This window comes from Lethenteron reissneri, chromosome 37, assembly GCF_015708825.2.
Source record: "Lethenteron reissneri isolate LAM-NWPU_2019-01 chromosome 37, ASM1570882v1, whole genome shotgun sequence".
In the NCBI taxonomy this organism is placed as follows: Eukaryota; Metazoa; Chordata; class Hyperoartia; order Petromyzontiformes; family Petromyzontidae; genus Lethenteron; species Lethenteron reissneri.
In genome coordinates this window covers 9,440,008-9,453,602 of record NC_083815.1, presented here as the reverse complement: position 1 = coordinate 9,453,602, position 13,595 = coordinate 9,440,008, and the positions used below count along the sequence as shown (strand labels likewise).

The 13,595-nt window shown below is 46.4% G+C and overlaps 1 protein-coding gene across 1 annotated transcript in view; it reads left to right on the top strand.

Annotated features, from left to right (window-relative positions):
• The first annotated feature begins 397 nt into the window (after positions 1-397).
• Positions 398-13,595, top strand: part of LOC133351548 (MOB kinase activator 2-like) — a 76,284-nt gene continuing 63,086 nt past the window's right edge. The window contains exon 1 of the mRNA XM_061566852.1: positions 398-1,873. Within this exon, the coding sequence (XP_061422836.1) occupies positions 1,836-1,873 (38 nt within the window). The 5' untranslated portion in view covers positions 398-1,835. The remainder of the gene's footprint in view (positions 1,874-13,595) is intronic.

The following is a 13,595-nucleotide window of genomic DNA, read 5'->3' as shown; positions in this document are numbered from 1 at the left end:
AATCGAACTCGGGTCGCCAGGTTCGTAGCGCAGCGCGCTAACCGTTGTACTACCGCTCCCAGGCACAATAACACAGACACACACGCAGATGTATATTATGGATGTGACAGCATGCGGCAGAAGCAGCAGGGGCTGTTTTTAAAGCAGGAGTGCGGATGGGAGCGAGCGAGAAGGGAGGGAGAGAGGCTGGACTTTGTTGGCTCAGCCATGCTTAGTTTCCTGCGAAAATGTCCCGGAGACCAGGTCGCTTCCTGCGTGCGTTTCGGACGAGGCACGGCAATCCGGCATCACCCCCTCCTCCTCCTCCCCTCGTGCCTGCCTCTCTCCCTCCCTCCCTCCCGCCCCCCCTTCCCTCCCAGCTGCTGCCCTCCACAGCCGCCTTCTCTGCACACACACGCTCACTCACGTCCAGCCTTTCAAAGATCCGAGACGCAGCAATCACCCGCGCGCGCTGACTGACTGTGACTTTTTCGGGGTGAACTTTCTTGAGAACACACGAAGGAGTGGCATCGGCAGCAGCGGTACAAGGGAGCAGCAGCGGAGGTGACAGCGTACGCCAAATGTGCAGCCTTAGTCTTTTTTTTTGCGTCGAATTTGTGTGGCTCTGAAATCGCCAGCGAGGGAGACGCGGGGAGAGGAAGGGGAGAGAGCGAGCGAGAGGAAGGGAGGGAGAGAGGCATTTGCTGCGGCTCGTGGTGCAGATGGCATTTTTCTAAATGTTTATGTAAAAAAAAACGTTGCACGTTGCAAGCGGGTACAGTACGGTCTTCAAGTACGAATTAAAGCAATACTTTTCTCCAGAATCGCAAAGTGATATTTGTTAATGATAATAATGATCAGCACGTTAAGAATAGTTTTTATACAAAATTTGTATTGTAATTTTATTCAGTGATTGCTTATCTTTTTTCTTTAACAATAACAAGTGTTAACAATACTTTTATTTCCTTTGAATATATGTTAAACGAGTAATACATATATGTAAAAATATTCCACATTTAAATTCAATGAGGAGAATACATTCATGATTTGGGAATATATTTCCATTTGTGCAAAATATTTAAAGCAATAGATTAAATAAATTCTGCAGAAATTTCCGTGACATTTTATTGCACAGCCCAGTACAAATACGCTTTCAGCGAACATAAAACAGAGGCGAAAAATATCTAACCAATGCCAAACAAAAGTCGAATAAATAAATATTAATTACATAACAGTACTATAAACTGCACATTGTTCATCAATTGAGCTGAACTCCGAATATAAACCACGTAAAAAACGGTTAATAAACGAAGAATTGATTTGAAAGGAGTGTCGGCTTTGTAAAGAAATCCACGCTTGCCCAGCCATAGCTCTTTGGATAAAATCGTCTTGGCAGCACATCTCTCCACAGCTGAGCCGGCCAGCCAGCAAGCCTCTTAGTTGACCAGCCAGCCACACAGCCAGCCAATCAGGCAGTTACTTAAACAGTCAGCCACAGCCATTACAATTAATCACTCAGCCAGGCGGGCAGTTAGCCCAGCATACATCCAGCCATCCAGCTTATTATCCAGCTATTCGGCCAGACAGCGAATTATACAGCTAACCAGCCAAATCTGACCAGCCAAACAGCCCACCTGCATTCCAGCCAGCGTAGCCAGCTAACCAAACGGGTGACCAGCCATCTGGTCAGCTAACCAAGCAGCAGCACACTGTTACCCTCAGTCAGTCGACTCCTCTGGGCGCCACCTCTCCGATTGGCGGTGCCAGTCAGCGTGGACGTGGTATTCTGTGCCTCGGTCGCCCATCCATCTGCAAACGTGTGCCCCAAACGCCTCCTGCGGGCCATTTGGGCCAGCATGCGTCTCAAGCGCAATGGATCGTACACGCTACACAGGTGAGCCCGAGTTACAACTCCTCTATCCTGTGTGTTTGGGACACAGGGTGCTTCCTAATAGCACTTGCTCCAAGAGCCTGTTTAAGTCGATATGGGGGTGATCGTTGTCCTTGTGCGTGACGCGGTTGTGTTTGAAAGGGCTGCACCGTGATGTGTGTGTGTTTGGGGGGCGAGGGGGGGTGCAGTGGTTAGCGACCGGAGTTCAATAACCCTGGCGAATATTTGAATCGATCCAGAGCCTCCCCTAGGTCGACTCAGCCTCAAATGAGTACCTGGTGCTGTGCGTACACATCGCCACTGGGGAGACAAAGACGGCGGGGCGTGGTGCTGGCCACCCAACCGTCGTGTGCCGTGCCGGCCTTTATAGGTGCTCGCTAACAGCACTTACCCTAAGAGTCTGTTCAAGGCTATACGGACAGATCATTGTCTTTGTGGGACATTGTTGTGCTGGATAGCGCTGCAGGATGACCCATAACTGGCGAATATTTGAACCGATCTCGGGCTTCCCCTAGGTAGACTCAACCTTAAATGAGAGTACCTGGTGCGCTTTTTAAACATCAGCATTAGCGAGACAGGTGGCTGGGCGTGGTGCTGACCACCTACTCCCTCGCGACAGGCACTTGCCCCCAATAAACTGTTGAAGGCTATACGGGGGATCTTTGTCTTTGTATACGGCGGAGAGCGGGTGGTGCAGCGGTTTGGCCCTCTGCGCTTCGAAACCGGCCACCCAAATATCAGTGACGAATATCTGTAACGGTCCTGGGTCTTCCCTAGGTCACCTCAGCCTTACAAATGAGTACCTGGCGCAGCGTGTGAATTACGTTTGCCGGGTGTGTTGCGAGCCGCAGCCGTTCATCATGCCTCGGGTCAGCTTTCAAAGGAGCCCGCTGACTGCACTTGTCCCAACAGGCGGCTGCATGTCTCTAAGGGGGATCTTTGTTATTTACAGTGATGAGGGTCTTTGTTTTAATGTTCAAAGTTGCTGACGCAAGGTCTAGACCTATTGTTACCAGAACCCACTGGCTGTCAGCGCTGCAAAGGGCCTACGAATTAAATTGCAAGTGATGTTAATCCATAGACTTTCTCGACCAATACGATTCATAATTGCTTCATCTTGGGCGTGATTGTGCAGCTGAAATGTAATTGTTTTACAACAACCCTCCACCAGCCGACAGCCAATCAAATCCAGTTGTCACGTGGGCAAATACGCCAGTTGATTTGGTTTTTTTTCAGCTGCAAATTGTCACTAACGAAAGATGACACCTAAAAATGTACACAAACGAATGTAATCTAGTAGACGTGTACCTCCGGATTAGGAAGCCACTGGAGCTATGCACTTTTAAATAAAGATTGAAGACTTGTTTTTTAAAACTGCTTTTTGTGTTTAGTTTGTTGTCCTTTCCCCCGCACATCCGATTGGCACGGTTGGCTACGTCGGGTGCGATAGAGGTCCAACATCCATACGCTCTGTGTCTCTGACTGTCATAAACGAATAGGAATGTTTCGTTAGGGTTGATTGACCGAGTGCAACTTTGTGTGAAGTGAAACAGTGGTTGTCTTATGGAGTGGCTTGCTCCCGCCATTAGAATATGGAATTGCCGTCCACTGGCTCTGTGGCCATAAACATTGGATAAGCACCGTCCCACGCTCACTTGAGCAGGGAGACACTTTGAGTGTTTTCTTACACGTTCTTTACTTAACCATTTGACATTCATTATCTGGATTGCCAAAACAAAGCATTTGAGATCCATTGTCCCGGTGTGTTTGTTTGACTCTTTGATATTCATTGTCTGATCAAAGGAATGTTTTTCCTTTCGTTTGACCACTTTAACCCGAAGTGTCCATTTTTTGCGAGTGAGTCTTTTCGCAACGCAGATGAGCAATAATTATAATCAGACAAGGGTCCGTGTCATCAAGTTTACAATATAACTGACATTTGTTCTCTGGACTCTCTCTCGAAAATGAGTTTCTGTGGCATCTATTCGAGCAGGCACACTGGTTTCGACTCCTTGAGCCCCATTGGCCAAGTGCGCTATTAAATTGGCCACACATAGCGACAGTCACGTTGTTGTAATGATTCGTAATTACTCTGCATTAATTTACAGCTCATTCTCAATCCATTGCTGGACGAAGGCCTCCTTGTGCCGTGTTGGTCATGGTGTTGTTTGACCATACTTCACCACATTGGTCATTGAGGGTTGGCGAATAAGGGGGGGGGGGTGGCAGGACTAGTTCAGACATCACTCGCCACTGACATTAGCCTCGGCTAGGAGTTTAACCCATGTAGGCGGGTACATTGCGCAGTGCGCTACCCACCGCGCCAATTTTTCGACAGTTACAATATTATTTATCATTGTTACGGTATTTTAATACTATTTCAGTTGCGATTTGACAAGTAAAGCATGTGGCCTGTTAGCAATGACACAATTGTTTTATTTTGCGAGTGATGATTCGTGTCTTCTGGTCTTTAAAGTCCACTTTACCATTGGCAACTTGCTTCGGTAATTTCATGCATAAATGATCGGACGGCCCTCGAGGGTGAGTGGCTCAGTGCTGGTTTATTTGGCTGGGGCATCTGATACTGTTGATCTCTATTGGTGTTTTATTTGGAGGTATGCAATGTTTATATCGACTGTGCCATTATTACTTAAGAATGTCACGTGATTCTTCAAGAATGTCATACGCAAAAAAAGCCCACCACGTTACTTTTGGTGTTTCATTTAATTTGGCTAAATTGCCAGCTCTGAGAATGTAAAAATATTGGTTTGAATATCATGCATCAAACATTTCCATCACAATGGGGCACTTAGGTAAATGTATGGCCCCTAGTGTGTAGATAAAAGGTCACTTGAATGAATCTGAAAATAAGTTCCATTAAAATTCGCTTCCATGGACCATTCTCCAACACACGAGGGGTTGCACTGCCCTCTGAGATTTCCAAATGGAGTCTTCATCTCGTGACGTGATGCCAATGGCACAGTTGTTGGAGGAAAATTGAGAAATGGACAAAACGTGCGATTATTTCAGAGGTAGCGGTAAACTTTGTTTATACTCTCATTGCAAAATATGGTAGCTCACACAGCAGAGTTACTTTTATAAGACGTGCTCGCATAGCAGTTAAACTTTGGCCCAGTGTCACGCAACGCAGCATCATACCCCTCTTAACCATAACCATTCGGAGGCGGTGGCAAAATCCAGACGCGAATATTTGGAAGAGTCGGAAGTTAAAACGGAACAAGACTGTCACGAAATGCGGGGATGCATTAACGTATAGACCCTATCTCAATCTTGGCTACTTGATGCCCTGGACTGTATTATAGAACATCTGCTGCACGGCAGGGATGTGCCACCACTCATAACACAGACACAATCCTGGTGAAAGCTCGCAGCCTCGTTGGGTTTAGCGCAGGAATCACGAGGCTCCGTTGAAAAAGAGAATGTGAGAGCGTCTCCCCCATTCCACATCCTCCCACGAGCCCAAGGCAGCAGTCACACGACTTCCCTGTGAAATATGTTACTGCCATTATGCACAAGGTCGGACACGCTCTAACAAATAATGAAGTTTCGGGGAGGTTTTAAAATTCAGGAGGGGGGGGGCGAGTGTAAATCCCTCGTCAATCTTCGAACCGCGCGGCAAAAGGCCTGGGGACGACGCTATAAATTTGGCACCGTTGCACGTTGACATTGGCTGTGTGTCGGGTTACGAGAAGGTCATGCCGTGTGGAAGACGTGCCGCTGTGTTCCCTGAAGCCAGAAGCAAGCCAAGAACCGCTTCTCACCAAGCGCTGAACGCCGGCTACGTTTCACGCCCCGTGTTCCGACCCTCTCTGCCGCGCAAATGGGAACGCTCCAAGCATGGCCCGTGCTAACTGTCCATTGTGCGAGGTCCGCTTATAGGATGGAATATTTCAACACGTTCAGGGCCACGTGCATTATTGAGCAGGAAGACACCCTGACTTTGTGCGCATATTCAGGGCACTACTTTAACTAAAAACTTGTTTCGCACCTCCGATTAGCACTGTTGGCTACGCATGGTGCGAAAGAAGGTCAACGTACATGAACACATACAAAGTCGATGTGCTTTTTATCGCTTAATAAGGATATAACGTGGCCACATTTTTCAAAGTATCTCAAAGCCCAAATGAGCATTGAGTTGTCACGTCTGTATTGGCAGCCTGGAGCCATTGAATGAAAATTCCCCATTCCCATGGTGGAGCCATTCCCTCCAAATGGAGGACAGCTGTTACTGATTTTCGTTCTGCTGGGCCAAAGCCCGAGGGATAGGGTTTCAGGAAAGGGAAATTACACCTTTGTTGGGTTAAAGTCAATAAGATCGTAGTTGTTTTCGTGTGGAAGTCTCACTAGCCCCGTTATTGCTACAGGAAAGTTCTGTTCGCCTGGTCCACCGTGCTGTGTTGAGTATTTTTCTGCGACTGAAATGGAAACTGGAGTAGCTGGAGAAAACCTATATAAACCAGGGGATAACTCAAACAAATTTGGAGACGAGCTTGCAAGCGCACACACACACACACTAATAAGATGTGCTCATAGCCACGCACTTTCGAGGGTATTGTCCAGCAGTGGATAGAGAACAGCTGATGGTGACCGCTGAATCAAATTCACGTGCTCTCATCTCACTCTCACGTTTACGACGCTCTTCGCCTGCGAGTGCGGCACGCAGAGGCGGGCAGCAACACTCATTGAACATTAGAGACCGGAGCTCGCGGGTACGATGAGAATGTATTGAGGCGGGCACAGACAGCACAACACACAGTGGGGTGTGGTGTGGCCATAAGGACAGGCGACCGGGAACCGGTATGCCGAGGACAGGGGTCCGCAACCTTGCGGCTCCGGGAGCCGCATGCGGTGGTGGCTCTTTGTCTTCTCCATTTGCGGCTCTTTTTGCTGCCCCCTTGTGGGCAGCCGTTTGAAAAAAAACTTAAATCTTAAAACATTTAAAGGTAAAGATAAGTATCGATTAAATATGTCAGGGAATGGGGTCACTATGGAATGTCTTGGTGACGATAAAATGTACAAGTCACAAACTGTAGAATAATAAAGGGGGAGGAATTAACGAAAGAGACGCATTTGATTCCATCACCAATTGATTTATTGAAGTCAGAATGTGTTGTCGTTGTTGTCATCTGCTTTATACCCGATGCTGTGTTTGTATACAAGTATCTCTGCGTGGCATGCGCGGCTCTAGAACTATTTTGGTCAAAGACAAAAATAAAATAAAAATGTCTCTTCTTCTTTGAAAGGTTGCCAACCCCTGGCCCAGGGGAAGCCCCAGAGGACTGATTCGAGATTCCAACTTGCCACTGATACTCTGCGTGGCCAGGGTTTGAACCCGGGTTGTTGGAATTGCAGCTCGGTGCATGAACCGCTGTACAAACTAATCCCCAACCAAACGCATACAACAGCCGCCATTCGCCACTAAGTGGCGGTGAAGTCACCACGGCGCTTGTGCCAGGCTACGTGCACGTTGACGCCACGTGAAGTGTCGAACGCCCGCCGGCAGAAGGTCACGGGGCAGACCCAGGTGCCATGGGTCGACTGACCGAGATGACTGACCAAAGCATACATACATAACGCACACACACGCAGATAAAGACTCCTCCCTGAAGCTTTTACACGCGGTTGGGGGTAAGTGCTGGCAGCAAGCACCAATGAAAGTCAACACAGCACACGAGAGGGTTGCGTGCCCACCACCACCACCACCGCCAACCACGCCCGTGCCGCCTTTGTCTCCCCAGGTGCTGATGTTGATACACCGCACCTGGCACCCATGCAAGGCGCCGAGCGAGAATCGAACTCTGGTCGCCCGCCAGGTTTCGTGGCGCGTTGTGCGCTCGCCACTACGCCACCACTGCCCCCCAACCACCCACAGGCACGCACGCACGCACTCAAATCCACGACGGACGGCACGCGTTTCAATGGCATGGGGACGAGGAATGCGCAACTTGTGTCCGCCGCTGTCGGGCGTTTATTTTTACGGATCGTGCCGACCTGGCCGACATGGAATTCACATTCCTGGTTATTTGCAGGCGTGAGGTCAGAAGCCTGGACATGGCACCCATCTGACGGGCATATCGCCTTTCTCGACGACGCGCGCATGGGATCCGTTGGGGAGTGGGGGGGGGTAGTAGTGGGTGGGGGAAACAGCTGTCGCTGCTGAATGAGATGTAGGGTCTGTGTGCTTGCAGAGTTTTGTTTGGGGGAGGCCTGGTTGGTTTGGGGGTCTTGGAGCCCGTTACTCGTTGCCAGCCCCCCCCCCCCCCCACGCGTCCAGCTCAGCTCCCCCCCCCCCTTCCCACAGTCGTATTATGGCTACTAGAGCGGCGTTCCGAACAAGAATGTGGGTCCTATTAAAGGAAGCAAATCTCCGGTCATATACCTCACTCGTTAGATGCTGCAAGAGGCTGTGTCATCGACCAATCTCAATCGACGAATCAATCAGAAAATATGTATTTTTTCTTCTTAGTTCTTTCGGTTAAGTCACGTAGAATGGAAATAATAAAATAATAAGTAAAATAATAATGCAACAATGTGGCCGAAACGTCGTCAGAATTATTTTATTATGTTTTATTTTTATTATTTTATTATTTCCATTCTACGTGACTTTACCGAAAGAACCAATAAGATGAATCCCTGCAGTCACGAAAACTTTACATCGATATTTATTTTTTGTTTAGAATACAGTCTAAGCTTGCAAATGCGGTTGGAAATGTAAAGGTGGTGCGCCACGGTGGTGAGATGTTAACTACCTCGCCTGGTATGCAGGAGGCCGTGGGTTCAATGCCGACCCTGATACATGTATATTTGGAGTTTGTGTGTCTCTCTCCCCGTGGTCGCGTGGATTTGTCTCCTGGTCCTCCAGTTTTCCCCTCCACATTTAGAATGATTCGGCTGCTTTAAATGTCCACATGATAACCCACATCTGTTGAAAGGTCGCTTCTGAAAAATAGCTATATAGCTCAGTGGGCCTTAACTGGTAAAAAGTTTCAAGTTTTTGGTTGAGGTAAATAATTGAGAAAAATTGCCACTTTTCAAATATTCGTTGCTGAAAGAGGTGGCCGGGTGGCTGAGAGGTCGAAGCATTGACCGGGCAACGCCGAGATCCTGGGTTCAAGTTCGGTAACTCTCCCTGATGAAACTGGGTTCACGAGTTTGGCGAATTGATGGTCCCAGTCTGGCCCCCAATGGCTGCGGTCGCTGCACACGCGCACAAATAAATAAATAAAACCCATCGTATTTTATTTGGTTTTGCACTTGATTTTGGATAAATTCTAGCTCTGAGAATGAAACATATCAACTTGACTACCCATACGACAGTCTAATTGCAGCATTAAACGACTCATTTGCTGTTGCTGCATAATTGGCAGTTGTGCTCGACATACCCATCAATAGCACTGCCGTACAAGGATTAGCACTGTTGGCTACGTATGGTGCGAAAGAAGTTCAACGTCCATACAGAGGTGATGTAATGACCCATCATACATATATGATGTAATCGCCCATCATGCGAAATAAGTTCAACATACATAGGTGATGTAATGACCCATCATACATATGTGATGTAATCGCCCATCATGCGAAATAAGTTCAACATACATAGGTGATGTAATCACCTATAATGCGAGAGAAGTTCAACATACATACATACATAGTTGATGTAATGACCCATCTTTGATATTCTATGAAGATGAGTCTTGCCCACAATTCCGTCCAGAATATTTGTGGGGGTGGGGGGGGGTTTGTCCGTTTAAGGCCACGGTGTTATTGACGAAAGCGTTGAGTTGATAGTTGATTGCTGAATTGCGTGAGAAAGTGCGTCCCCTACTGTGCAAAGGACGCAACAAAACGTTGGCATGAATATTCAGAAAGAAGCCCTCTGAAAAAATGTGTCCGCACATCAATCTCTGACACGTAGTGTGTGGAGCGCTGTGAGATCTCTGAATCAATTACCCCACTCGATAGGACGATTGCAGTGCATCGTATAGAGAAGACAACGAAATTAAAATATGCAACACTTACACGTATGGTACTGCAAATAATACACATTTAAAACAAAACTCATGAAAGCACAATCCAGCAACTTGGCACTGCAAGTCATAACACTGAAGGGTAATAGCAGCTGCGTTCTCGACAATTACTGCCATGCCTTATTTATAATAAGTAGAATAAACAATAATGCATTTTCTGTGTCCAGAAAAAAAAACAATGTCATTTATACCGCCATATTATTTTCAAAAGCTTCCCCGCATTTTGGATATTTGACCAATTCTATTTTAGAAGGGTGCAAGACTCATTAAGTGCTGCTGCAGTAGAATTGTGCATAGCAAATTAATATACAAACAAGAAGTCAACTTTTAGCCCATGCCAAAACAACATTTTGGTTCATGGGCTTTCTGGAGCCCTCGGGTATTTGGTCTACTCTTCCACACTGACCACGCGTCTAGCAAGAGGTTGGAGTACACTGTTCCCCAAGCTACAATACCATGCTGATCGAGTCGAGCATAAACCATCACGTGAACTCCGCTCATCCTCGCAGCGGCTTTTAGCTAGCCATCGAACAAAGACGTTCACCGCATCGCGTGCTTTCAGACGCGTGTCTGCGGTCGTCTGAAATGCTCTTCCTTCCGATATTATAAAGCCACTTGAGCTATGCACTTTGAAATTATAGATTGAAAACGATATTCTTGGTTCTTTCGGTAAAGTCACGTAAAAGGGAAATAATAAAATAATGAAAATTAACCAATTAATTCTCACGACGTGACTTTACCGAAAGAACCAAGAATATGAATCCCTGCAGTCACGAAAGCTTTAAATCGAGATTGAAAACTAATTTCTCTTCAGAACTGATTTTGTGTTTAGTGTATTGTACTTCTCCAAAACCTCTGATTAGCATGCTTGGCTACGTACGGTGCAAAAGAAGTTCAACATACATACGTACATACCATAGAGCACGTGCCGATCGATTGTGTTGTACCCATGTACTGCATACTGCAGGGTGGACAGAAAGGAGTTGGGCGTCGAATTAAACAAAAAAATCTCTCCATTGTTTCAACTGCCGCTTCAGAATATGGAATCTACTGGACATCTGTGGAAAAGAGCTTCATAGCTCATCAGATTCTGCCAGCATGAATACATATTCTGATCCTGAAAAAAATATTATAAATAGAACTGCGATAGCTGCTTTCGTTTCTCAGTTTAAGAGGTACACGTTACGTCGCTTGCGATACATTTCTATATGTGCGGGAAACCGCTAACCAGTTTTTACCAGTTTTCTTTGGTTAGCGGCAATGACAAAATTCTATTAACAACCCGAGTAAGTATACGTTTCAAACAACGAACAGAAATGTATACAAATGCACTCGGCCTTTGTGCACTATGCAAAAAGCATCAGCGGTTCCTGAAGAAATACCCCGTGGTCCCCTTTGGCTTAGGTCACCATCAAATTAAACTCGAGGAAATTTTGACCAACTGATGGTTTAGTCGCCGCTGCAGAGTCTGCCGCTGGGAATCGCAACATGTGGATTCCCACTTGCACACCCAGGGGCCCATTAGCTTGGCTCATGCCAACAATAATCAAACCCATTGAAACAGAAACGTTTTTCATACACTGCAGATGTGGTCCTTGGTTGGTAGGAATGCGGCGAGGGTTTACTCTTAGATGCCACGGTGCGAGAGATGCCGTGATGGCGAGATGTTAACGACCTCGCCTGGTGTACAGGAGGTCGTGGGTTCCATCCAAACCGGTCGTGGGTTCCATCCCCACCCTAGCACCTGTATATTTGGAGTTTTCCTGTCTGACCCGTGGTTGCGTGGATTTTTCTCCCCCCATATTTAGAAACATGCGTTTAGGGTATTTGGCTGCTATAAATGTCCACGTGATAAGCCACTTCGTTGAGCGATCATTTGTGGCCAGGTCGCTTCTGAAAAAAGAGCTCCGGTCCAGTATATAGCTCGGTGGGCCCTCACCTGGTGAAATTAAAAAAGTGAATTTTAGTTTGGTGACCACAAGAGGGCGCGCGTGATCAGTAAGAGCCACGAGGAAGAGCTCCCGTGTCACGGCGACTGTAAACAATTACAGGAGGCTGTATTACAAATTCCTTGCACTGGAAAGTGAATTTTATAAATAACCCGGTGGTATTTGTTGGCTGTGGCTCATGTATCACTGCAGTATTACGCTTAGCTGCGAGTTCAAATCTCGGTTGGCGATCAACTCAACTTGTCCTTCTTTCCAGAGTGGGTGAAATGTGTATCGATTTATGGGTGTCATCTGTTATCTTTATGGAGAGACTGTTAATTTACCATGGGAATGTGGAATTCCCAGCATTGGATGAGGGGTATCAACAGGGAAAAGCGCCAGTTAATAGCTCGTTTGAGCAGGTTCAGAGCAGCCAATGCTGAAGAGCATCCACAGTTCCTGTTTGAGCTCCATGTGAGATGATTCACAGCATTTCTCTCTTTGGACACGTCTCGTCCAGGTCAGGCTGGGACAAAAATTCAAGAGCATGGAGTGATGAGTTTTTACAAATTACATTGAGACACAGAAAGAGGAGCACGTGGATTAGAGAACACACACACAACTTAGACATTGTATTGGCTGTTCATTTAAATAAATAAAAAAGTAAGTTGGCTTAGGCAGGACATCACGAAGAAGGGATGATGATGGCTGGTGGTCGAGAATAATGACAGAGCGGCTGCCAAAGGAGAGATCGCGTTGTGAGAGTACGTTCCGCGACAAGAGATGGAGCGATGATTTCAGGTGGTGTGCAGGTGCTAAAGTGGATTGTTACATCACAGGACTGTGTGAGAGATCGCGACAGCTTGGGAAGGCTTTTACGCAGTCGTGAACTGATCGTAGCTGCTGCTGATGATGTTGGAATGTCCAATGTAATAAAGTAGAACCCCTGTTCACGACTCATCGCTTAACGATGGGCCCAATGTGTGGTGTATAGTAGTGTAGTGTGTAGTGTATGGTAGTGTAGATTTTGGTAGTGTAGTGTATAGTAGTGTAGTGTACAGTAGTGTAGTGTATAGTAGAGTAGTGTATAGTCGTGTAGTGTACAGTAGTGTAGTGTATAGTAGAGTAGTGTATAGTGTAGTGTATGGTAGTGTAGTGTATGGTAGTGTACAGTAGTGTAGTGTAGAGTAGTGTATAGTGTAGTGTATGGTGTAGTGTATGGTAGTGTAGATTTTGGTAGTGTAGTGTATGGTAGTGTAGTGTATGGTAGTGTATAGTAGTGTAGTGTACAGTAGTGTAGTGTATAGTAGAGTAGTGTATAGTAGTGCAACCAAAATAATAAGCGGAGGCATTTTTTTCGAATTGGGTTCAAAAACAACACCCCCTCTCAATATTTCAAGATCCGCAACGCACTGTGGTGAACACGGGAGACGGTGGGCCCCTTAATCCATAACGCCACGATGTACTCGACTATGAATGTTTTATAAGTAATTCTGACCCAGGAAATGTATTTCAAAGGGACATTCTTTAATTTTGATGTACTGTGTGAAAATATACGTACAGTGTGGTGTATTTCTCCTCTGAAGCGGTTGTTCCGCTCAGCTTGTTTTAGTTTCCCTGCTGGGTTTATTTTGCATTCCTTGGGGTTTTTTTTCTTTTACCCAGGTCACTCTTGCAAAATGAGAGGACAGTATATTAGGATCTCTACAGTTCTCCGGTTAAATCTAAAAAAAAATCTAACATTTTTGA